The 26,774-nt window shown below is 39.2% G+C and overlaps 1 protein-coding gene across 2 annotated transcripts in view; it reads left to right on the top strand.

Annotated features, from left to right (window-relative positions):
* Window positions 1-26,774, top strand: part of GALNT7 (polypeptide N-acetylgalactosaminyltransferase 7) — a gene marked incomplete at its 5' end in the record, with an annotated part of 70,436 nt that overhangs the window by 19,981 nt on the left and 23,681 nt on the right. For both annotated transcript variants that reach the window (XM_084286872.1, XM_084286873.1), the window contains one exon: window positions 11,239-11,696. In XM_084286872.1, the coding sequence (XP_084142998.1) occupies window positions 11,239-11,696 (458 nt within the window). The remainder of the gene's footprint in view (window positions 1-11,238; window positions 11,697-26,774) is intronic.

Genomic DNA, 26,774 nt, shown 5'->3' with positions numbered 1-26,774 from the left:
TTCTTCAAAGAAAACATGGTTTAACTTTCTAGGCAATAAGTACTTTCCTTCCTGTGAGTAAATGCAACTTGACATCTACTAAGACATCAAGTAGAGGAGTTGTTTCAGGAAAAGAAGGAAAAATTGAAAGCAATTGGGTCCTTAGCAGAGTCTCTACTGGCAAGATTAGACAAGAAACTAGATTTTATTTTGGCAAAACAAGGCTCAGTAACTGGTGGGCTTTGCTTACCTGGGACAGTTATTTTCTGTGTTGCTGCAGCAGAATGATAACTGTACCACAGGGCTTCATGCTCTCCTTGCTCTTTGGCCTCTCCAGGGGACTTGGCTTTCTGAACAGCTAAATTACAATAAAATATTTAAAGTAGCTAAGTTTAGCAAACAAGTCAACTGATATACAAATCTTATTTTTTTGATTTTTGATTGAGTCTCATCTATGGTATAGCAACCTGTATTGTGCATAGGATAAACACACTGAAATGCCAAACAGGTGGTTTGGTATTTCACAGATCTTTAAGATTTGAGTCACTGTTCAGAAATGAATTACTGTGGATGATGCTCAGCAAAAGTTTGCAGTTGAAATACCATGTTAATGACAAAACGTAAGCTGCAGTATGTAGACATTTGTCTGTTATGCAGAGAAAGGAAGGAAGTTTACGGACATTGAAAAAGTACAGTTTTTGGCACACTCGGAGGTGAAGCACAGTCTGTCAGTCAGCTGGTGGTTGATTAGACCTGTCTTAAGTACTTAACCTAAAATGACTTACCTTGTACAAAGCACAGTGTTTGCTCTTCTTGCTTTGTGTCATGTTCCATTAGGGAGAGTGGAGCAGGCTCAGTGGAACCGAGCCTTCTTGGAGCAGAGGGGTGTTTAAGATGCAAGGTAGGGCAGGCAAGGAAAGAGTGTGGTGAGCTTCACGGCACAGCAGGGAGAGCTGAGAAGAGCAAGGAGCAGATCTACAGCTGATGGAAAGAAACATCCTGGGGACCAGAGAAACTGCACTTTACTGCAACAGAAAAAGGACACCTGATTAACAGGGACATAGTCTAGAAGCAAAACGTGTGAAGAGACAGTGGGTAGGGAGATGCTTGGTTTTATTTATGTTCGTTTCTGCTTCATCACTTTTTCCTTTACTGAAAAAGTTAATTATTCTAGTTGCGATAAATTTGTAATAAATTCTTGCTTTTCTGAGATTAAAAGCCTTTTTGTCATCCTTGGGGAACAGTCTATAAGGAGAATATATAGGAAGCTCTAGATCATACTTCTGCTTTATCCGGGGTTCTTTGACAACTTTTATTCTGCAGAAGCAGCTACAAATACTTTTTTTTTTTTTTTTTTTTTTTATCGCACAAGCTACTAGTGGCAACACCACACCATTCTGCAATATGGGAAACTACAATATAACATGACCTTAGGCAATATAGCAGCCTCATTTATGATTCAGTTTATGAATATCTGTGCTACTTGAGTAATGACAAGAGGCTACAAATTTAAGCAGAGACTACCATAATATCTGTTTATTCAGGTCTGAGTCTTTCTAATCTGAATCTTTCTATTTTAGATCTTTTTAATGACTATCTAAGATTATGGGGTGCTCTCGGGGGCTACAAGGAGATAAACATTGCTTGTTGTCTCCACAGTTTTCTTGGAAATGTGTTAAGTGAACTTCATTGGGTGAAGTGGATCCCTGACAAGGCTTCTTCAATGCAGCATGATTATTTGTCAGTCAATGGGGCAAGGGACAGTGTGGAACAATAGATAAACTCTGACGATACCAGAAATGGAAAGACAACCAGATGGGTAAAAGCCTGTGAGAGCTGAACCTCAAGCAAAAAGAAAGGCAAGTAGGAGAAATTAAGTTGGCTCAGTATCTCCAAACAATGGGTAATAGTAAAAATGAAGACAATAAAAGTTTACTATTTTTGACAGTAATTTGTTCTGAAGTACTCTGTCTATTTTTACTTGCTTTCAGTCAGACAGAGGAGTCTGATTGTGAAAGTGGCTGTCACACAGGAATTCGAGAAGTGTTGCAGTTCTCCCAGACTGGCGCACGTGATGTGGCTGGGCCACATCCTCACTTTCCTATTTGTACTCTGAAAACCCATCAAAGGTGGGAAGGAGGGAGAGGGAGCAAAAGAAGTTTGCAAGCTTTGTGTGAACAGCGGCATCCCTGAAAAGTGACCAGGTCTGGTGCAAAGGACTCAATCCCAAGTCTCCTGGCAGTCTCTGCATTTTATGAAGTTGACTTAACTTTGCTAAGTAAAGGAAGTTGCTCAATCCAGACCAGATATGCACAAGTGTAACCTTTGTGTTTATAGAAAATCCAAACTACTCCAGGAGGAGGAACATAGAGCACTGCAGCAGGGGACACAGAGGCAGAGGGACATGGTAAGGAGGAGTGCAGGAGCAAGGGCAGGGGGTAGGGCAGTACAAGCCAAAACAGAGCTCAGCTTTTGTGGCAGGATGGTGTTGCTCTTCTGGAGCTGAGGTGGTCAGTGCACAGCAAGGGTGAAGATGATGGCAGCAGGAGAACCATTTAAATCCATACGGATATCTTACTGATTCATTTAAATATAGACGTGTATCTCTAAAAAGGTACTCTTAGGTAAATGGGTAAAACTCAGGATTTACCCTCTGTTAGCCAAATACATGGGACATCAAGTTATTTCAACTGAAAATGAGTATTCTTGCATTGCTAGGAATTAATATCAGTCACTATATTTTCAAGTATGCCACAAAAAAGGGAAGGACAAGAGATAATCTCTATTTGTGTTGAGGGTTTCTATATCTTAGTAAAACTTGGTGTGCAATGACCTTGTGAAATGTTGTCCGCAAACCAGGGCAGTATGCAAGCAATAGCCTGTAGTCACTGTCCTAGAGGAATGCTTCTGCTGTGACAAAGTAGATGGTATCTTCAGAAAAATCTGATAAGACAGGAAGAGCCAGTTGATGGTTTTGCCCAGGGAGCTCTTACAGCAATTGCGACCTTAAAAAAAAAAAAAAATGTTGAGAAGCTGAGCCTTGTCTTTTCTAGCAGTTCAAACAAGATGACCTCAGCTGTTAGTGAATGTTGTTAGTTTTTAGACTCATTACAAGGTAACATGAACTTGGTTTTGCTATTTTCTTGTAATCAATGACACAGAGACTCAGATTAATGTGGATCGCTCAGAACATGAACGCTAAATTCAGTCAAACTCATTTGTAGTAGTAGAACATCAAGCACTTACCAAGTTCACATTTTGACAAACTGTTTCTCTCCTTTTTTATGTAAGCTATGTTTTTTCTTATGGATATGTCACTTGCTCTCAAAGCAAAGGGTGTGCATAAGCAATGCTCTCGAAGTCAGGAAAGTCAACAGTAAAATGGAAGTAAATTGTTAATCTTACTCCCCTAAGTTGTTTTGCCTCAATTAGTTCTGGTAATTTTGGGATTTTGGGGCACAAAGGTATTAGTACTTTTTTTTTTTTTTTTTTTTTTTTTTTTTTTTATCCTAGTGGACTGAGTAGATATTAATGACTGTGGTCCACTGGTATCTAGTGAAAACTAATAGTTACTTCTGTCTGAATACCAATCAGAAGTGTAAATACTAATGATTCTCCTGTACTGCCTTATCAGATAGAACATTAGGAGTGAGAGGAGAAAGGAATTTTCCTCAATGCTGCTAGCTAACAATGTTGTAGGTATCTGGCAAAACAGTTCCCTCTTGAGGAGCACCTTGGGAACCAAGAGAAAGGGGGCAAGAAAAGCAAGCTGACTAAAAGATGCTGCAGGGTACTGTGTAATGCATCAGGTAGCAATCAGCTTGACCATTACTATAAAATCTAAGAGGTAGGTGAAGGGGAAAGTTGTCCTCCATATAAAATAATAATAACTGCATTTTATTTTACGTTCTTAAATGTAGTAGAAGTACAATACATGTAGTATAAAACTTTTGCTGAACATGCATTTCTCCAAAGCTGCTTTTGGCTCTTGCACCTCAGTTGCACTTCCAAGTTGTGTGTTTTTAATGAATAGAATACTTATGTAAGTGTATGTGTATATATATAATCATATTTATATATGTAATATATATAAAGTGACGTTTGCTTCAAAGTTCTGTTTAATTTTTCTGAGTTTTCTTTGTGGCTTCTGACCAAGTCTTGTGTAGAACACTCTGAAAAGTAGACTGATGTGGTCATCTTCTGGTAGGGTTACTTGCTGTTTGGAGATGCCATCACAGTAACACATTTGTGGTACTGTAGTCAAGTCAGTTCTGTCTGCCAAAACTTATTCCAGGTTGGTATTAATGCAGCTTTAATGCTAGTAGGTTAGATTTAGGTCTTGTTGAAGTACTTTTTGTTTCTCATAGAATATTTAACAAGGCAAAAATCCAGATAGATGGCATTGGACTTTGATGTTGTCAAGATATCTGTCAAAATTGAGGGTAACTGTAGACATAAGAGCATAACTTATAGACATGTTTTCCTGGAAGTGTTGGTGATGAATACCTTTAACATGTTTTTCACTTGAGTTGCACAAAGCACACAATTACAGTGATTTAGCAATCTGTTATTTTTACAAGCATGTATTTTTAAACCTTAGAAATTTTCTATAATTTAGTGTAAAATTATATTTTTCTCTGTTTCTGCAGTTCTCATGAATGTTCTGTTCTAAGCTTATACAGGCCCTAGAAGTTACTGTAGGAGCTACTGTGCACTCCGTCACCTTTGGAGTGGCTCAGGATGACACCAAGAGGAGAAGCCAAAGCAAAAGAGTGAGCCATTTTTGCTCAGATACTGTGATAGCAAAAGCCCTTTTCTTGTGGTCCAAATTCTGCCCTAATTTGAGTACATTGTGATGAAATTGCTTGGTGGAAGCTTTTGCAAAATTTGACAGGTGGGCAGTGCTGCATATGGGGTTTAAAATAGACCTTTTTATGCTGGAACACATAAATTAATGATTACAAATGAATTTATAATTTTTTATTTTTTATTTTTTCTGAAGTGATGGCAGTTGTGCCATAACTCCTCCTCCTTGTTTGCAAAGTTGTGTTTTTCAATTTCTTTGTGTTTTTGGTTTTGGTTTCTCTTCAGCAGATGATCCTGCAGTAGCTACATCTTAATTGCTAGGATAGAGGTTACCATGAAGGGTGTAATTGGAAGCAGTACCATCTCCTAGGGTTTCTCTGACAGCCAGCCAAATGTGTTGTGGGAATTATGGCTTATTTTATTTATTTTGAAGTTAGTGAGTATCTGCTGTGAGATCTATTCACAAATATGTTGTTGGATAAGATGGTTCTCTACTTTGTCTGTGTTTGGTTCTGTGCAATGAAAAGTCTTCAAATTTTTTATCAGAATTATTTTTTTTCCTATCATGTGACACAAAAATAGCTGTAGAACAAAGAGCTATATTTTGACACTATTTTTTTCCAACTATGTTCTGCGCTTACTCTACCTGGTGAGTAAAACCTACACATAACAATCAGAAGCAAACCAATATATACAATTTGGTTTTCCCACACATGTTGTTAGCATATAGAGCAGAATCATGCTAGAAGCATGGCTGAGAACAGACAGTATTTTAGTGTCTCTCCTCAGCATGAGTCTAGTCAATAAGGAAATCTTTGTGGTTCCCTATTGTTGTATTTCTCTTTTCTTCTTTCTCTCTTTTTTTTTTTTTTTTTTTTTTTGTTGGTTGGTTGGTTGGTGGTTGTTGTTGTTTTTTCCTAATTTTCTCCCCCCCCCCCTTTTTTTTTTTCCTATTTTTCCCCCTTTCTCTCTTCCTTTTTCCTCTTTTTGTCTTTTTTTCTTCATTTTCTTTTGTCTTTTATCTTTTGTCTTCAACTCTTTCTTTTTCTATTTCTTTTTTTTTTCCCTTTTTCTTTCTTCCTTCTTCTATAACTGAACAAATTAAAAACAATCCCTCCTATTTCCTCAACTCAGGTGTCATGTGTCAGAACCCCTTTCAAGTGGCCTTTTTTCTTCCAATAAGCCAGGAGTGTGACTGCATTAAGATGAGGCAAACAAAGCAAAATACTTTAAATATGTTGAAATCCTTGCTGAAGTACTAAACTTAAGCTGAGAGTTGTGTAGTCTCTGTCATAGAACCTGTGACAGTCTCTATTCAAAATACTTCGTTTTTTCCCCCTTTGTTTACTTTTAAATCTTGTCACCTGCATGAAGAATTTCAGTCAAGGGAGCTGTGAGAGCTGTTGATTTATCATCAGTTAAAAGTCCTTGTACTCTTCCTTGTGTTTGCATTTCATGGTAAGTGCCAGTGGTGTAGATGTAGCCAGGAATTAAGAAAGGCAAAAGTTAGACTGGAGAAAAATGCAAGTATATAGGGATTGACCTTCTGGATTACTAAAATATTAAACCTAATGAGGTTTTGTAGTTTTTCATCAAGAACACCTGAATATTGTAATACTTGGTATCCATCTTTAATCAGCTGGGTAAGACTACATATATTCTGAGAGCGTAGAGTTTTTAATTTCCTTTTGTAGCCTTGGGTAATAAGTATACTACTGAATTGTACTTAATTATGCTTCTCTTCATTTATTGAAGCATCACTGATTTTTGTCTAGATGAGCAAGTTGCTTTTATAGACATTCTTTTCAATTAGCAAACTTTTTTTTTGGTATGATAATTTTCCATTTTATAGATTAAACAAATCCACTGTGTTTTTATTTGTTTTGTTTTGTTTTGTTTTGTTTTTAAACACCAGTTTGTACTTCAGACATTATTTCATAGAATTTTAGGGAGTTGCCAGTCTTGAACTGGTTTACTTAAGAAAAGCAGATTATGCAAGTTTGACATTTTCAGTTTTATTGCCAGCCAGAGTTCCAGCCCTTCTGTCAGTTGACTAATCTTGCAGCCTTCTGAAGGCCTCTCCCATTTTTTATTCTTTTCCTTTGTATAATTTAGAAATGTGATTCTGAGAGGATACAGTTACTTTCCTCATTAGTTCAGTTTCATTCCTCTCGTTTGCAAAAAGGAAGAACCTAACTTGCCAAAAAAAAAAAAAAAAAAGAGTATCTCCTTTTTACACAAGTCAGGATTTGACTATGTTTATATCATCTCAATATTTCCGATACACTCATAGCAGTGACTCATACATAATCCTTTTAAGGGGTGAAAACAACATCTAAAAAATGAAGAAGGCTTCACTTGAGCTGGAGCTACAAAAGCTGGCAGGAAATCTCTAGATTTAGCCTATAGAAAAAAAGAAAAAAAAAAAACAGGTTTATTTCCTGGGGGGAAGAAATCTATATTATTATATATAAACAGTTTGCTACGTGCCCTTTGTAAAGATGTCATGAGATCTTGTTGCTCTTCTTTGGTGGTCTTTAGATGTGAGATGACTCAGATTTTTGCTTCTCTTCCCTAATTTCTGGAAAAAAAAACAGGAATGTTCAGGTGTGTGTTGTGCTCACTTTTTTCTGAGACTTCTCTTCAGCTTGTTGTAACAGATTTGTTTTTTTTTTCCAAATTTTTTTTCAAATAATTTTAAGACTTTTTTTTTCCAATTTTTGAAAGATTGTGATTTTTTTTTTTTCATATGCATGCCTTCCAACTTGTCTGTCATTGTTGTATGAATCTTTTAGAAGTTTGATTCTTCTTTTGCTGCACTGAACTTTTAATCACTAATTAAAAACTATTTCAGTCAGTTCTGGATAAGTCATTTAATCATTTAAAAAAAATACAAGGGAAGTCATCACTTATAAAAGAGAAGTTCTAGAAGTTCCTAACTAAGGGTTTATACATGTATAATGGCCAAAATAGTTCTTTGATTGTGGCTTGACTTTGCTTTTTCGTCCAGATGGTATTTAGAAATCCTTTGTCTCTGTTATCTGTGGATAAATAAGTAATCTCCTGGCCCTGTGTACTGCACTTAAGCAATTCTTTTTTTTTTTTTTTTTTTTTTTTTTTTTTTTTTTCCCCCATAAACTGCTGTTAATTTTCTTCACAGCAGTCTGTAATGTTTGCTAGCAACACAGCATTGATAACACCAGTGGTATAGTTATGGTCAAGCAGTGCTTGCACAGCCTGAAGGCCTTCTCCATTTTTCACTTTGTCCACCAGGGAGGTGGCTAGGATTGAGCAAGGGACTGGGAGGAGGCACTGCCAGGCAAGTGACCCAAACTGATAAAGAGATATTCCATATACATATAATGTCATGCTCAGAAAGAAGAGTGGATTTAGGGAGATTAGCCATGTTTTGCTCAGGAACTGCCTGGGCATCAGTCTGCTCGTGGGAGGTTGTGAGTGATTGCCTTTGCGTCATTTGTTTTGTTTTCTCTCCATCTTCCACTTCTTCTTCACTTTCAAACTATTTTTATCTCAACATGTGAGTTTTCTCACTTCTGTTCTTTTTCTCTTCTTTCCACCCCACTAGGCATGGGGAGGGAGTAGTGAGTGAGCGGCAGCGTGGTGCTTAGCTGCCTCCTGGGGCTGACCCACAATGAGCGCCTGCTGTCATATTGTCATAGGTGTGTAGAAATTGGAGGGGAGAGGTGAACGAGTGTTTGTGTGTGTGTGTGTATAATCTGCTTGTTCTATGCGGTATTTTCCAGCCCTAGAAAAATGAAATATATTTAGTGTCTTGAAGGGAGCAGAAAATAAGTGCATTATAATGCAAATTATGTGTAACAGTTATAATGAGGCTAAGTGTAATACGAGGTAAGCCATAGTTCTGATGGCAGCAAAATAAACAAATTACTTTTAAAAGTGTTTTGCTTCAGTCAGAGAATGGGTGAAGTCGAAGCTTGTAATGTTTTACAGGTGGTGGAAATGGAGTGAACAGATATTTAATTTGGTACAGACCAAGGGCATAAGAAATGCCTGGTGGACTGAGACTAGTGATCCATCTAGACCAGGGTTCTATCTGAGAGTGGCAGCAGGACGTGCAGGCAAGCCTCGCTTCTGGCTCTGCTTCCTTCTCTTTGGACTCTTCCAGCATCCACACAGGTTGAATTAGAGTTGTTAGAAGCTACCTTCCTGCCTTGTCCTTTTACTGTCCACTCATAAACCAGTCATCCAGCACTTTGCCTCCTCATCCCTTGTTCACTGTCGGTACTGTCTCTGTCCACAGCCTCCCATGTGGCATATTCCAGGAGATCACTGCCTGTGCAAAGAACCTTTTTGGCTTTGTTGTTGTTCTTTTACAAAAATTATCCCATGATTATTTTTTTTTTTGAAATGCCTCTAGATCTTGGATTTAGGATAAACAGTGGTTTATCAACATATACATCACCCTCATGATTTTCTGAAACTCAGTCATATAGCCCTCAGCCATCACATTACCAAACTGTAATCCCAGCCCTTGTGGTCATACGTCCCAAGGCACCTGTCCGCCTCCTCCTTCATTCCAGTTGCTCTGCTCTATACTTCCTCTGACTTTGATGTGTGCTTTCGAGATGTAAAGACCAGAACTAAATATTACCAAAGACAGGAATGTAACAAAATGTTATGTAGTCAAAATTACAGTTTCTTTAAGAATCCTTCCTGATGATGCCCACTATTTTATTGGCTTTTTAGCTGTCTCTGCACTTGGAGCAGAAATTAGGCACAAATTTGTGAGAGGTCAGCAGTGTTCTAGCAGTTGAGTGGTGGAACCTTCATGTTGATTTCTAGGGTAAGTGTGAGGTGATATTCTTTTGAAGAGTCCTCTCAACACTTTAGTTAGATACATCGTAGCTTTTTACCTCCTCGCTAAACATGCCTTTTCATGTGCTCTTATCCTTCCCTTTCCCAGGTTGGCTTTTCAGGGATCCTCAGAAAGTGATGGAAGAGCAGAATAATGTAACACTTCTGCATTTTGTACATCTTCCCTGATCCAATTAGAACAGAGAAGTAGAACGTTATTTTGAATTGGAGCCAGTCTGACTCCCATTGTTATTGTGTTACTCTAGGCATATTTTATCATGGATTTTTCTTACTTTCTGAAGTTCATTATGCAGCATGGTATGTGAGGAAAACACTGTGATGTAGTCAGCAATGTGCCCTTGCTGCAGTAAAGGTAAACTGCATAATGACTAGCAAGAGCTTAGCCATCAAGTTATGTTAAGGGAAGTGTTTCATTTCTTGATAACACACAATTAACAAGACTGCATCTGAAGCATTGTGTCTGGTTTCTCCTCCTGCAGTGCCCAGTGTAAGAGAGAAATTCAGAAATGGAAGGGGCCTGGCAAAGACCTGCTGAGAAGGCCAGGAGGCTGCAGCACATGGACAGGGCAGAGGAGTTGGGGTTGTTTTGCCTGGAGAAGTCTAATGGAGAACTTAATTACAGCCTTTCACCCTCAAAATTGAGGTTACAGAGAAAATGGAAATAAAGTCCTCTCAGGGGTCAACACTGAAAGGACAGGAGGCAATCATTCCAAGAAACAACAAGAAATTTCTAATTGGGTATGAGAAGAAATAAATATCTTCACTGAGGCACTGGTAAACCACTGAAAGAGGCTGTCCAGAGATACTGGGTGTTTTCAGAGTATGACTGGACAGGCGTCTCAGTAGCCTGATCTTTGGACTTATACCTTCCTCTAACAGGTTTGAATAAGTGACATTCTTCTGATTTTTATTATTATTATTTTATTTTGATCCTGTATTTGTGAACAGATAGTGAGATGTTGCTAAAATGCATGTGTTTTTAGGTGACACTGAATTCCACAGAGAACATCTATCACATTTACAAATAGATAATTTTACCAGGAAATCTGAACTTTCAGCAATGTTTCCCCATTGTCCCATTGGACGGAAGTACTAGGGAAAGCAGTGACTTTTTTTTTTTTTAGAGCGTGTTCATGGGTGGGGCTGTTGTACTCCAGGGACTTCACAAAAAGCCACTCAGAGCCTTTCTGCCAAGTTTCTTTCAAAATCACCCTTGTCCTACCCCCATGGACCTTCCTGATCACTGAAAATGCCAAGAAGGTTTCGAAATCTGTGTGAATTTTGTGTTTCTCTGGGAGGATGCTGTAAAATTGCTGAACAATTTTTGGGGTGTGAACATTAGGCCCTTTCCAGGACTACTTGCTCAGGTAAGTGTGGACACTGTCCAGTGATGCTCTCCAGCAACTGCTAGCTTTAATGACAAGTGTTCATTCAGGCCCTGAATGAACAGAGATTTCTCCATTCTTGCTTATAACATACATTTAGTATCAATTCTCAGTGCCCAAGGTACTGGATTTGGGGGAGAGGGGAGAGAGAAAGGATAAATAAAAGTGATACATTTATTTGATCTCCTGCCGTTTCTCTGTGTATATATAGGATGACAAAGAAGCCAACAGACCCATACCAAACAAAGGAGAACGTGGACTGGGAAATGAGAAGTTCAAACCTGTGGTACCTTGGCCTCATGTTGAAGGTGTGGAAGTGGACTTGGAATCCATTCGAAGGAAAAATAAGGCCAAAAATGAACTAAATCAGCATGGTGGTGGTGATAACAATCAGCAAAATGTCATCCAGAGGCAGTATCTCACATTTAAGCCTCAGACATTTGTATACCGAGATCCTGTTTTACGACCTGGAGTCCTTGGTAATTTTGAACCCAAAGAGCCTGAGCCTCACGGAGTTGTTGGTGGCCCTGGAGAGGAAGCAAAGCCATATGTTTTAGGACCAGATTACAAAGAATCCATTCAAGCCAGCATTAAAGAATTTGGGTTTAATATGGTGGCAAGTGATATGATTTCACTAGATCGGAGCGTTAATGACTTGCGTCAAGAAGAGTAAGCAAACTTTTTGTTTTCTTTTAGTTCTGTTTTTATGAGGTTTAATTATTTTCTTTCCATGGATCTTAATTGATGCTTAAAATAATATTATTAATTAGGCCAAGTACTTGAGACTTCTTGTCCTGACAGGCAAATGTGCTGTACTGTACCAAATGTTTCCATATGTTATTCTTAATGCTGTTCCAATTATTCCTTTCACGAACACTTAATCTATATTGATTTGTCTCTGAAGTCATCCAGTCTAATTGCATATATTTAGATGTTCCATGTCCAGTCAGTCTTCCTTGTGGTGTGTTCTCTTTATAGTCCATAACTTCTTAAGATTTGCTTTTAAGAATGCTTTTTTTAATTATCATTTCATATGTAAGTTCCTATAGTATGTTTTATTTAGTTATGATTTCATGCCAATGCTTAAAAAAAAAAAGAAAAAAAAAAAGAGAGAACACGAAGTAATATTGTTCCCTTTAAATAACTGCTTAGTTACCTGCATTAACAAGAGTATAGATCTGCCATACTGGAGTTTGGATTTTGGAGCTGACAGCAGATTAATCTTCTACCTACACTTCTTACTGCATTTATCATAAAGAAGGAACTAATCTTAGGGAAAAAAAAAAAAAATAATAACCTGCCTGGGATTAGCTTTTTTATGTTGGACAGGAGGGTGTGTGAATTTAGGTACAAAATGATGTATTGCCTGTTTTCTCTCTCCTCTCCTCCCCAGCAGAGAGGGGGGGCTCTGCCAGTCTCGGGGTTTGGTGCCCACCTCGACATTGCACGCTTCCAGCTGCGGCAGCTGATCTGTTTGGTTGGTCACTGGTTGCTCACTGGGACTGTACCGTGGCCTTTCATAAAAACGGTGTTTTTCCATGCTGTGAGGTGGGAGACAGCTGGCCAGCTGTGAGCCTGACTCATGCTTGTGCAAGCACTGCTGCGTGAATTTACTGCCTGCTGTGCATTTGTTAAAATGACTGAAGTGCATAGATTACAGCGCCTCTCTTTCTTCATGCCATGTTCCCTGGGTGACTTACTAAAGGTTTCCACCTGCCTGAAGCTGGAGGAGAAAAACGAGTCTGTCAGCTGCTAGTGGCAGGGAAAGGTTCACTATCTTGAGGTTCACTTTAATTTTATTTCATCACTGCAGTCAGCAGTTGGGCCTCTGTGCTGAAGAGATTTTTTGAAGGGGAGGAAATGCTCCAGGTAACCTGTTTGGGCCAGCATTTCCTTCCAGGTGGCCGTTCCCTAAGCAATGCTGCTTTTGTTGTGGTGTTGGCAGCCACTGAGGCCCTTTTTGTAAGAGGCAACAGGACTACAGACACTTGGAAAGAAAAATAGTTTCCCCACTAGGTGTGGTGGTGAACTGAGCAGAGTGAAGCTGCTCAGAGTCAAGAGTTTGTGTTAGCAGGGTTCATTTTGGCCCTGCCTTCCTCAGGAGAGTGGGAGGACAGAGGTGGGAGCATGCTCCTTTCTTTGTTCTCTGCTCTGCCCACACAGCTGAGCAGAAATGGCAGCATGTCCTATGACATGTCCTGTGAAGGTGGGACCAGGCTGCCTCAGCCTAGGCTACTGACCCTATCTTTGGCAGCCGAGCTCCATGACTTCATTCTGCCCATTTTTCCCCAAGGTGGAAAGCATCAGAGAGACTACATATCTGCCAAGTAGTTCCCCACCTGTAATCTCAGAGTTTATCTTTACTACTACTCTAAAGACAGAAATTCCCTAAGAAGACTTAAATGCTTTGAGGAATAGAAAAGACAGCCACAATCAGATCAGAAATTTAAAAGAGCTTCCTCCAAGTTCACCTGCAGATAAGTCTTCCATGGAGGTCAAAGCCGGCAGATCAAATCAAAGTTAGGTTTTACTGTTTAGTATCCTATGCAAGCATACAGAACAGCACAAAAAATGTTAACAAAACACATCTTTCAGGCAACTTGATATAAATTATTTTGTATAATGAATACCCAGGACGCTTGCAATTATTCTGAATAGTTTAAATGTTTATTGCTTCAATGTGTTTCCTGGGAAAGGCAGAAGAGAGGGAAAGCAATGTAGGATTGGCTGGGGCTGCTTTCAGATATCCTATTTTTTTTCCTGCTCATCCCCCTGCTACTGGGAAGAAATGTAGCAAAAGGTAGCAGATGGCCTGTTGGATGAATTATTTTCCCATTTATTTTCCTTCCCCTTTTCATCCTACTGATCTCTTTAGAAGGTCATTTTAGTTGGTAAGGCTGGTCAACATTCAGCATAATCCTACTGAAGAACAGTATAATCATCCTTTTTTTTGGTTGCCAGCATTGCTAATTGAGGAAGATATTTCAGGCAAAGACAGAGTTATACATTCTGAGATGTTCAAATCCAGGTAGGCCTCACCTCTGCCTTTTCCTTGAGGCATAAAAATTCTTCAGTGTTACCCTCAGCACTCAGATTGGTTCAGGGAAGTACGCCAAGTGCTTCCCCAGGTGGTGTTGGCAGGAGTGAAATAGCACTGCAAGAGCTGAGTCTCTCAGCTTAAAAGCCATGAAGCCTTGAGGCTCGACCCTGCTGAAAGGGGAAGAGGGAAGAAATGTCTGTGAAGGGGGATTCAGTCCTGCTACGGTCAGATTTGTCTTTCGAGTCAGGCACATACGTGGCCAAGGTGATTTGCCAGCTGCTGTTATTGATTCAGCAGGAACTTTGCTGGGGACTGTGGGCTGTCTCAGCTGCCATAAAAAGCCTCTTGCTGCCCCCTGTAGAGAGAAATAATATTGGATGGCGTGTTGATATGGTTTGTCAGGTACATCGGAAAATGTTCCTTTGGCTAGTACTATGTATTCCTGCCTGGTGTATTGTAACCAGGCTGTTTTGAGGTTGAAGGCAAACACTTCTGTTGGCATGGAAGTCACAGGTTCAGTTAAATGAAACCAGGAATGTATGGGGATGCTGAAATATCTGTGTACAAAATTTCAAATCATCTCACTTCAGCCTTTCGGCACTCTGCGGGAGGGCCAAGGGAACCATAAGCTGGGTTTAGGTGGAGCAATACTTGTGTTCCATTTTACTTCTGGTTGCAAAGAAATGGGGGCAGGCTGAGCAGACCCTGTCCAAAACCTCTGTACGGTTGCTGGAAGAAAACTTTTTTTTTAAAAACTTGGTGTTTTTGTTTTTTTTACCAAGTTGTTGTTTTGATTTTATTTTATTTTTAATTCTAATAGGCAAAGCCTTTTAAAGAGCCTTTATTCAGTTTTACCTTTTGTTCTGCTTCCTAGCAGAACTCTAGTTAAACTAATGTTAGCTTTAGGGAATACAGTAATTAATTAATTTACTCCCATGGTATTTTTGTGATCAGGAGTGTGCACAGAGATAAAGCTAAATAAAAACAAAATGATAAAGTTTCTGGATGATTTTAGATTCAAGATAAACACACCATGCTAGGGAAATAGAAAATGGATGTAGGCTGGGGATAAATTTTGTTAGGTACAAGGTGCGTCCTCTCAAAAAAAAAAAAAAAATCTGAAGAGAATTTTGTTTCCAGCACCCCATCCAGTGTTTAAAAACCACCTGTCCAGTGTTTAAAAAAATAATAATAATAACAAATCCAAATGTTCTGGGTTTGACCAAAGATCTATCTTCTCTGTGTAATAACATATGCGTGAGAGAAAACATACAATAATGGAGTAACTTCCATTGCTGGAAACCAGTGGGCAAGGGCTTCTTGAGCCAAAAATTGCAACAGGATCGTCATACTTTGTGGACCCTTTTCAGTGCTCTGACTTGTCTTTTAAGTATCTTTGAACTTCTAGAATTCAGTACATCCTGAGAGAAAGTCTTTTTCCAGGCTGAAGTAAACAGTATGTGTGCTAAAATGCTCAAAGAGCTGTCCGTATTTGGCTCCAAGGTTTCAAGTAGCAAAAACAAGTTCGGAGACCATCTCTGAGTGCTGTGTGCACTGTGTCTGTTTCTTACACTGTGTGTGCACTCACTCCCACTTGTAGTGGGCTCTCCTTCCAGTTCATTGCCTGGATAGTGTCCTTGAATTCTTCTGCAGCTTTTTATAGTCATTTCAATTGAGACTGCCAAAGTTTGTTTCTTTTTTATTGCCCAGTAATGACCTGGAAGAGGAGGTAGACAGCTTGGATCCCAGCACAGATGCTTAGGCTGCTACAGTCGCAAATTCTCTTCAGTGTTCATTCCTCCTCCTTAAGCAGTTATTAATCTAAAAGGATCTTCTGTCTTATCCTGATGTACTTTGTTGAAGAGCTTTGCTTGAAAAGAAACCAAAGATCCTTGTCAAAGACTTTGGAAGTTCAGTTACTCTATTTAGCAGACTCACTTGTGTTCACATATTTTTTTGATTCCTTTAAAAGATTGTAATATGTTTCTGCAGCATGGATTTCTTCCACAAAAGCTGTGCCTATGACTTACTAATTTGGTTCTTTATTATTAGCTTCTATTCATCACTGGAGTCAGACTTAGTAGTCAGCTATTCTTTAGATCCCCAGGGCCCTTTTGTAAAAAATGGTGTCAGATTTTCCTACTTCTGTTTGCTTGAAATCAAGGCTGGTGTCAGCAGTAGTTATACACCATGATAGTTAATCAGTTTATGTTGCATTCTTCTGGAAATACTGTGTTTAACCAAAAAAAAAAAAACAAACAAAAAAAAACAATTAGGTTATTCAGAGGAAAAACAATCCAGTAAAAGCTATCCTACAGATATCATCTGTTATTTCCAAATTACAAAGTCTGTAAGCTTTGGGTAGCTGAAGATAGGAGCATGTACTGGGAAGTATCACTGTATACTTGACCTTTTTTTTTCCATGGATATCTGATGTTGGTCACTGTTAAAGAGTTCAGTGGAAATATTTAATTCAGTTTTCTTGCTTCTGAAGTGGTCTCTTTTCATTCTGAGCATTTATCAGACCACCAGACTTTCTGGCGGGCATCCTACTTGTGTTTGAAAAAAAAAAAAAAAAATCCAATAGCAGCTTTCATACTGAAGTAAGCAATTTCCCAAGCTTTTTTTTTTTTTTTTTTTTTTTTTTTTTTTTTTTTTCCCCTCCATCTATCTTATTACTTACATTCAGTTTGCCTGAATTAGTGATTAGTGCTCATTTCTGTTTTCATTTTAGATACCACCCAGTTTATTTAAAGAATGTCATTCTCACTGCTAGCAGCATCTCGTTTTTATTCATGCTGCCTTTTGTAGTTCCTTGCTAGACTTTTATTTATTTATTATGATTAGTGGTAAATATTCTGGGCTTCTAGTATAGTGTCGTTGAAAAAGCTCCCCTTTATAGCTCCCCTTTTCAAGAGGAGGTGTTAACAAGGACACTTATTTGGCATTGAACACTAAGCACGTTGTGCCCATAATTAGAACAGGGCTCCCAAACAGGTGTATTTTGTGCTGAGGACTCGTATTGTGCTTTTTCACTTGTGGGTTTTCTGATGTTCTGTCCCCTGGAAACACTAATGATACCTAAAACTGTATGCTCTGGAGCACAGTTTGTATTTATAGTGTGCCCTGAGGCAGTGGAAGTCTCTTGCCTGTGCTTTCTGTGCTGTCAAGTGCTCTGATTCCTCTGTGCACATGCTGGTGCCTGTCTGAATCCCACTTGGACAGCTGGTACTTCCCCCTGGTGGTATCGATGGCTTCCCTTGTCTTCATGCTAGAAGATCCCATTTAAGTTCTGGTAATCTGTATCTGGTTCATTTTGGAGAAGGCAATCTTCCCTGGATAAAGTTAATCTATGACAAAAATTTAGTCTAGTCTTCCTCTTGTCTGTAAGCCCTTCTCATTGCTCTTACCATTTCACCGATCTCAACTCCACCAGAGTTTTGCCTTTTCTTCTTCCTCTCTGCATGTGCTTGAGCATTTTTTCTCTGTACTCCTTCTAGGCAGTCAGGCCCTACTTTCCCTACTCTTGCTTTTTGCATCCGAGCTCCATCAGAAGCTCCTGGGCTAGCCAGGTGGGCTTTCTGCTGTACCATTCCTGTAGGAATGGGCTATTTCTCTTGAGGAGATTGTCCTCAGAGAGCTAGGCCCTTTTGGCAAACTTGTAACACCTGAAATGATGAGCTTCTTCTGGCAGATGTTGGGAAACATTTAAACAGTGGATTCATTGTGAAAGAGAGTCAAAGGAGAGAAAACTGCCTTATGGACAAAACCACTGAGTAAAATGTGGAGCTCTGAGAAGATGCTGTATGGTGTGTTGCTCATTTCAAGAGGTTTGCCTGGTTATACAATCCTGAGACAATTTTAGTTGTTCCAAAGAACCTGCATTCAGTGCTTCTACAAGAAATGTGTCTGCGACGTGCTAGTTGCAGCAGTCTCTCATAGCAGTTTTTCTCTCAGAAACCCTGAGAAGCAATGCAGGTTTTTCTTTATCAAGTTCATTTCCACAGCAGAACAACACCCCCCATTCTCTTATATGGAGAGCTCAGCTGGGCTGATGTTAAGCACTTTGGGTTAAGATTTAGGTCAAGAAGCACTCTCTTGAACTATATTGCAAGTGATGCTCTGTGAAACTCCCTGTTAACTAACTTAGGTTACTTTGGAGCCCTAAAGCCAGGGATGTTCTTACTGTTGATCAGACTTTATGCCAGCATAATTAACTGTGTTGTCTGTAAGAAAGGATCCCTGCTCAACATGCTTTGCTCAGACTTGATATGCTGTTGTTATCCTACCCATAGAAGACTTGCTTACAAATTATTATTACTGACCCAGAGGGTTTTAGTCTTATGATTCTATTTATGCTTGATTTTTTTGACAGCCTCTTTTGACAAATGCTACAGGAATTTTACCCTGAGTAGTTTGACTGGGAGAGAAAGCATTATGACTCTTTGTGAATGTTTATGATATGAGACAAATTAATCTCTTACTGAATTTTTATTTCAGTATTATAACAGATAACTGCTGTCTCTTTACCACTGTGAGCCAGAATCTCAAGTGCATTACCCACACTCATCTGTCAGTCTGATTGTAGCAAAATAAATATTTTAAAGTGTTTTTTCCTTCCATGGATTATCCAAATTTACTTTCCTTTTTAATGACGTTATTACCTCTTACAGGGCATGCCTCCTGGGCCATAAACCCCATACTTGAATAATTGGATCTGTTGTCCTGGATCATCTTTTTACATCAAAAAGAACTGGTGATAAGTTGTTGAAAAAAAATCAAAAAGTAACTCTTCCTTGCTTGAGTACCATGCTCTGGGTGTACAGAAATGTGTTTTTGGACAACTGTTTTTGCAACTCCCAACATTTTATAAAATGTTTTTTTGATGGTCATAACAAAGTGAATAAGAATTGACTTGGTTGTAAAATCATAAATGTAGTTTTGGAAGGCGTTCATACTATTATTTTTTTTTTTTACTATTATTTTTGGTATAAGCAGAGGAGGGAATTCTTTCCAAAAATAAAGCCTTGAGTTAACATAAGAATTCTCTCATAACAAGCTGTATGTTATTAAAACAAAACTGTTATTTAGTAAAGACAGTTTCCTACCCTAGTTTGATGATGATGCCTTGGACGCTTTAGCTGGTCCCAGTGCTGTTAAAAATATCAAATCCTATAGCACGTTTTTAGTGCTTACTTGAGTTGAAAAAATAACAAAATCTTTAGTTATAAACAATTACTCAAGGCACATGATAGGGCAAATGAATCTTGGCTGCTCGTTAGAAATGGATGGCCTTTTTACTCTGGGTGAATAACATGAATTTAATATCTTTTATAATGCTTAGCTGTCCAGTGAATCTTGTCATAGCTAAGCTGATTGAATAGAAAAGCTCTGGAGTAGAGCCTGCTTTCTTCAGGAATATGATTAGTAGCTTAATTATAGCACTGTGCAAATTACATATTTGATACTGTTATATGAAATAAGCTTTCAGTAATTACTGTTGGTATCAGTGTCAGTGGAAATGGAGCATTAGGGACTTGGTCTCATTTCACATGGTACCTTGGGAACAATCTTTTCTTCAGGCGTTACATAGTCTACTGTAACTCTTCGGTGGCCAAGAAAACTAGTTTTGCAGTATGAACATAAACCTTGGTGTGCCTTGCTGAGAATCAGGTGAACACTGGTGATCAGACTAAGTGAAGAAGGACAGTGTGTCTGTGGCCATGCACCAGCTGCCTTACTCTTGGCAAAGTTACTGGGGGGGGAGGGGGAAATGGTGTTTAAAATGCAGTTGGGGATGTATTGTCAGAGCATCTCCTTGTGGTCAGGAAAGATGAATTTCACTTGTACTTAAGCAGAAATAAGTATTTTCTGTTAACATTTTGTTAACAGGTCCCAGTGGTGAAAACTAGAGTAAGGATGGATCCAGTGTTTCTTCAATGCCAGCTACTAGCATTTCAAGTTTTAGGTTTCAGCAGAGAAATAGCTCACCCTAAGAGCACAAAGAAGTTGACAGAAGCACCAGGTGTGTTGTCTGTTACTTCTGTGTGCGTGTACATCTAAGTGAGAAGACTGAGCTCTGAACAGAACCTCTTATTCAAATAAATACATATGTATAGCATACATATATGGTGTACAGCATATATACCTGGTACATATTCAAATTCTGCCTTAAGCCTTGAGTTTGGAGGAGGAAGCGGAGGAAAGGATGAGAGGTTTTGTGCAGCTGTTTATGTAACCATCCAAGTGCAGCCTTGGATCATAAACATTTTGGGGCAAATGGAGGAAGCACTCTCTGTCAAAGGAGTTGTACTATGAATGCAAAGCTGAAATAATAATTGAACTGCTTATGCTCTGTCTTGTTCCTGCTCATCAGAATTTCATGTTAAAGCATTTAAATAAACTGGTGTGATATAAGTTATAATTCAGCCCAACTGAGCCCAGACAGGAACATGGGGGTTTTGATATCTGATGAGCAAGACATGGCAGAAATAACGTATTTCCTTGGGACTGAGCCACAAGCTTCTTCTCGCTGTTTGGTTAATTATATTAGGAAACACCTGTCACAGACTGCATTCTTTTAAGCCATGTGTTGGCAAATGCGTCAAGCTGCAATTTCCTAAAGCAGTGCAAGCTCAAGCAGAGAAATGATGAGAATTACCATATACAGGGAGTTGTAGCTTCTTTGCAGTATTTTCTGACAAAACTGTGCTAGCTGCTGCAGAGGGGAGAGCAAAGTATAGGGCAGAAGAACAGCTTTTGTGTAACTGACCCACAGGAACATTGTCTTCAGGTGTCTGGTGATCAGTTTGCCCTGTCTGCCTTCTCTCTGTAGTAGTGTGCTGTTCTGCAGAGGACTTGAGAAATGTGGGGAAATACATTTATATTTTATAATACTATTTTAATTATTATTGTATAATTATATTTTATTGTATAATTATAAATGTATTATTTTTATTATACATTTTATAATACTATTTTAAACCAAGAACGTATTTTAAATGTTGTATCTGCAGAGCTACAATGCCATAAAACCCAGCGGCTCTAACTTGGAAGGTGAAAATGATCTGTCTCATATCACAGGAAGAACAGGCTGAGGACAGCTTTGGGCACAACACAAAACAGGAGCTGTGGGGGAAAGGATTTGGCTCCCTATGTCTGCAAGGCAGCCTCCCCTGGGGGAGGGAATTTGTTTCTGGCCTCTGGCTCTCCTGCACCAGCATGTTTATTGCTTAAACTTTTTCAGTGAAAGTAAAACCATGGGCAAGATTCTTGTGATTTAAAAAAAAAAAAAAAAAAAAAAAAAAAAAAAGCAAGGTTTATTCTTTTGACTTTCCTATTAGCAGTAATGTTGGGTCTCTACAAACCTTGTCTTGAATTTGGGTCGTGGTGCTCTAAGAGATAGCTCGGAAGTGCAGCTTGTGCTTCCAGGGGAATGGGCAACTAAATTCAGTCATATAGCTTTGCAGGCTGCTTCAGGAATGGAAGCAGACAAAGCCTGTAGCTATTATAAAAATAGGAAATGCTGCTTTGGCATAGGTTTAAGCTGTTAAATAGCGTGTAAGAGCAGTTTTGCTACTGCCTGCTGAAGGCAAAAAGAAAAATACCCAGCTGAGCAAACTGTCCTTCCTGGGTTGTCTGTTCACTTCTTTCCTGGAACCCCTGTTTTGTGAGTTATCTATTAAAAGTTCATGCTGATAATGCATAAAAATATCCTGTAATGATTCATAGGTAATAAATACAAAGTTAACAATAGATTTACTTAGTTATACCTTAGCAAATGAATGCAGAGTTCTGTAATCTGCTTCTCTCTGTGCCAGACAGAGGCATTGATGTTTCAGACTTGCAGGCACTCAAGCAGCAGGGCTCAGTGAGGACCTTGGTGTTGGCAGCTGTATAGATGAGTAAACTGTTGGAAGGTGCTTTGTGAAAGAAGCTCTCATCCATCTTCCTAGGGGGTAGATGCAGTTTACTGCAGTAGTCATAATAAATTGATGATTTAAAACAGCGTGCAGCCCCGAATTCAGAATTAAACTATGTAAACAGCCTGCTGTCTGCTGAGCGCCTGTGTCCTTATAAGATAAGAATGGGGCTTATGAGAAAAGGAAGCTGCAAATGGCAACAGCTCCTGACTTCCTCTAAGGCTCTGCTAGTGCTAGAGCTGCTCAAAGAAACAAATGCATGCATTATCAAACAATTAGCAGTTGGTGATTGTTGATATCACTGTGAATCATATGCATTTTTCAACATGAAATGCAACTTAAAGCTGTTTGTAATTTTAAATTGTATTTTATATTCATTCAAAAGAGAGATTAGAACTTTAATGTTAATCACAATTTCAGGTTAATGTGTTAATACAAATGCTAAATTGAGACCTTCATCTCTTCACTCACTTGGGGCTCAGCAGAAACAGAACTGACTCGAGTGTTGTAGGAGTTGTCTCCTTGGGCGGTTACAGCAGTGCTGCCCTGGAGAAACCTGTGCTGCTGCCTTCTGGGCTGAGCACACAGGCACGGTGCTTTGAAATTAGAAACAGCCAGATTGGGGCCCAGTGTGCCTTTGGTACACACAGGTGCAATTTAAGCAGCTGACCTGAGCTTGACAGTAACAGGGAGGAGAGCTGGCTGTGGCCACATGCTTGCTTTTCTCTGGATTTGAGACGCTTGCTTGCTAGGAAAGTGAGGAATTCAGGATAACAGGAAATTCAGTTAGCTCAAGATCTCAAATTATCCTTTAAGTAGCTATCTGATTGAGACTAACTCTTAAATTGCTGTCAGGGTGCTGTCATCATTTGCTGCTTATATTTTTTGCTTGGTGGTTGGAGTACACTTCCAGGAGAAGCAGCAAATAGCCTGGGCTTTTTTTTTTTTTTTTTTTTAGACTGAGGAAATTTGAGCCTACGTCTGTGATTGTGGTGGTTGCTGCCAGGGAGGCTGTAGGATTCATCCAGTCCTTGGGCCATGCACCCACATGTGGTCACTTCTGTGGGACTAAGGGCCATCAGCAAGAGCAAGCCAATAAAGAGAGAACTAAGCACTACATTTCCTCAAGCCAAGGGGTGCTTCAGCCCAGATCTCCAACTTCTTGTACAGAGGAGTTCCCCAGAAAAGGTGTCCTCTGCTGAGGCAGGTGGCGGAGGGGCAGGGATGCTGGGTAGTACTGTGTCCCTGCAGCTATGGAGAAGGGAGCGGGAATAATTTGTATGGTAAGTATATGGGCTGGTGGTCAGAAGAAACATTACTCACTCTGTTTCTCCATTAGGTCGTGGCTGTATCTTTCAAAAGGTTTCTTCTCCTTCCAGCAATTAGTCAGCCCATGGTTCTGCTCAGTACTACTGGTGCTTGCTTGGGGACAGGAAGCTTTGACTTGTGGGCTGGTCTGAAGGTGTTGATTCCTTTCACCTATGAGCTCCCTCAAGAAAGGAAGCAAAGAGAGCTGCTCCTCCCTGCAACGTTACTGAGGAACACTGTTGCCAGTCCTTAATGGATGTGTATGCTTCTGCCTCATCTTGCTCCATGCCAGAGCTCTTTACTGGGGTCAGACAAAGTGAAGTGTCTAGTGGCAGTGCTAGCTTAAGGATGCTCTGGTCTCACTCCTACAGATCTACTGCAGTGTGGTGTCATCGCAGGTCTACCAGTAAAAATTCAAAATATTTTTTGCAGGTGAGCTGATGTTTGCTATCCTGGTTCGCAGCTTATCGCCACAGTTGTCCTGCAGGCCTCGTCTGAACAGACACCATGCAGGACAGAGGCTGCTCTGAGCAGCACGTGGGCAGGACAGAGCACCCAGAGGAGGAAGCTAGGGCCTGAACCTACTTAGATCCTCTTTGTCACAGATCTGCTTGTACTTTGAATCTGCCCCGTGCCCGATTTTAAAAGCTGCATTGGCGCCTATACCAACTTGCCCCTATCTTTTAAAACAGAAATATTAGCTTGTAAGTGTAGGCTTTTAACTTCCCCTTCCTGGTGTCTAAAATTCATAGGTAAACTAGAACTGTAAAATCCAGCTTCAAACACGGGGAAAGTGCGTCATACATGGTTGGTTGGTGTTTGGTTTGCTAACCACTGGATGTCACTGCTGCTCCACAAAGAGATTCTCTCCAGCTCCCTTCGCTGTGGGACTGGACATACGGGAGCAGAGGATTTGGGGTTTTGCCACTCAAATAATTGAACAGCAATCACGTTTCTTGGGAAAATTGCCTGAGAGATTAAAATATACATTAACCGCTTATATCTAAAGCAACAACTAATTCCCAATTCAAGGTAATTCCCAATGCAAGGTAAGAGAAAAGATTGTGTGTGCAAATTACTGCAGTCTGTTACGTTCAGGGGCTTGATGAGTCGGTATGTTGCCTGTCTAGTAAGTGAAATCAAGTCCCTGCAAAAAATTAGAAGTGTGATTTAGAAGTATAAGTGCAGTGTTTTTACGGCTTACAAATGGTATATTTAGCAACACGTGATTTTTTAAGTTTAAGTAAAATGTGCTGAGAGATTTGGGGAGATTAAGTTGGGTTGGTAGAAAAAAACCCTAGACCTCTGCTTTTATGTTTTAAAAATATATTAAATACAGATCAAAAAAGCTTATAAATTGCTCACAGATGTGGTGTTCAATTCAATTTTTGTAATAGGTTTGTTTTTTAAATATGCTAAATTACTGTCTTTCATTCTTATGCCTTTAACCATTTTGTTCCTATATTATTTGCTTACACTACAGAAAGTGGAAGAAATAAGCACACACAGGATTTTGGTTTGTTGCAGCATTTGCTTTGTTTGTTTTGTTTGTTGAAGGCAGTCTGAAATGTCATGGCTGTCTGTCTTTTTAATTGGAAAGCAAAAGTTTCCAATGAAAACTTCCAAAGATGTCAGTCAGCAGCACCAGATACTGCCTTCTTCTTCAAGGCAGTATCTGTTATTAATGTTCTGTTATTAACCTGCTGTTAAACGTGTAACAGAAAACCTTTCTTTAAACAGCTGACTTAACACACCTAGTTAGCCTCTCCATTTTATCTCTACAAATAGCTAAATAAGTTGTCGACAACTTAAATTCTTGTGCTAGAGATTGAAGTATTGTGACTTGTAATCAGCTGAAATCTCTGAGAGGAGTTTGTGGAAGAAAAGCATTAGTGGCCTGATCCATATAAAAAAAAAAAAAAGTAAGTCTAGCACCTGTGTATTGGTACCTTATAAATACGATGAGCTGCAGGTACTTCAGACATAAAAACAATCGAGAGGGAGGCTTTTAGACATTAAACCGTACTTCTAGAGATTATGCTGTTGTAGAGATTGCTTACATCAAGCCTGAATAAGGGAGGAAAGACCTGATCAGATAGCTCTTAGCTGCAGAGTGATTTGATTCAGTAATTTTAATTTCCCTCAGGAACAAAATGGATAGTTTTTCTATCAGCCTCAGTTTTCTTTCTTCTGGTGGGTGAGGACTATGCATCAATGCTGTTACCAGGCAATAAATGAAATAATTCCTTCTTGACCAAAGAAATGTTGTTTAAATATCTATAGACCAGTTAGATGAGTCCTTTCCATGTGTCTCTTAATTTAGTTTCAGAAAACCTGGTGATTTCTGGTGAAAAAGGTAATTTCTTTCCAAACAAAGGAATGTTTCTTTGCATTTAATAAGCTTTTTAATGTATATTGGGGAATAAAACTATGTAGGTTTGTGCATCCGTAAGTTTCAAAGTTTTCATTTGTAAAAAATAATTTCTTAATACATAAATGGGTATCTTTGGAAAAAGTCAGATTCACTCTAGTAGAGACTTTGCTTGCTTTACTTGTCTTCTGCCCACTGAAATCTGGGTCTGCATCTCTGGATTCTGTGATAGGAGGTATATTGCATTTGGAAAAGGGGACTGGTGATCAGGTAGGAAAACTTCAAGGTATAGAAATACCTGGACTGGTTGTAATTAGGGAGACTGAATAGTCTCATTTAGGGCTGCAGCTGGGGAAGCGAACACGACAATTGCAAAATAAATGCATTGTTGATAAATGTGATTTAATGAATGTTGAAAAGTGTGGCTGAAATACTTGTGTTGCTTGCCACTAAATCATCTGTAATCCCTCAGGAAAAAAAGACATGAGTTCTTCCAGACACTTTGTGTGGGAAAACTATGTAGTATGTGGAGCGAAAAATGTAATGAGTGGAAAAAGTAAAAGGATGATTATGCCATTATGTTCATTCACTTGCATGTCCTTTGCCCAGAGTGTTGTCTTCAGTTCTTGTGATATAGGCTGCTGCCTGTATAATTTCAGCAGCAGGAACAGGATTCAAAGGCAGTGATGTTTAGGGAATACACAGTCAGAAAGTCTAATGCTGTCTTGTGTGGATATGGGCAATCTTGCTGAAGGGAGGGACAAGGATGGGTTGCACTTTTTCCTTATAGTTAGACAACACAGTGAAATTGAAATGCAGAATGTTTTAAATGGATGCAGAAGTGCTTTTTGCGGCACAGAGTTTTACTGGTATAGATGGTTCATTTGAAAAACTTAGTAGGAATGAACATAGGAACCAGTCATGTTTCTGATGTCACTCTTTTTTGGTGTTGGCCAAGACATAAGAAAAATGAAAATAAATAAGAAAGATAGAGTCAGATATATGTTTGACTGAACCTGTTGCTTGAATATCCACCCAGTGCATTTGTGGGGATAGAAACTATTTATTTTAATCAATATTTGCATTTTATTATTGTGCTAGCATTT

Source organism: Netta rufina (genome assembly GCF_964035555.1).
Source record: "Netta rufina genome assembly, chromosome: 4".
Taxonomy (NCBI): Eukaryota; Metazoa; Chordata; class Aves; order Anseriformes; family Anatidae; genus Netta; species Netta rufina.
Note: the sequence above shows the minus strand (reverse complement) of the source record. Positions and strands in the feature narration are given on the sequence as shown.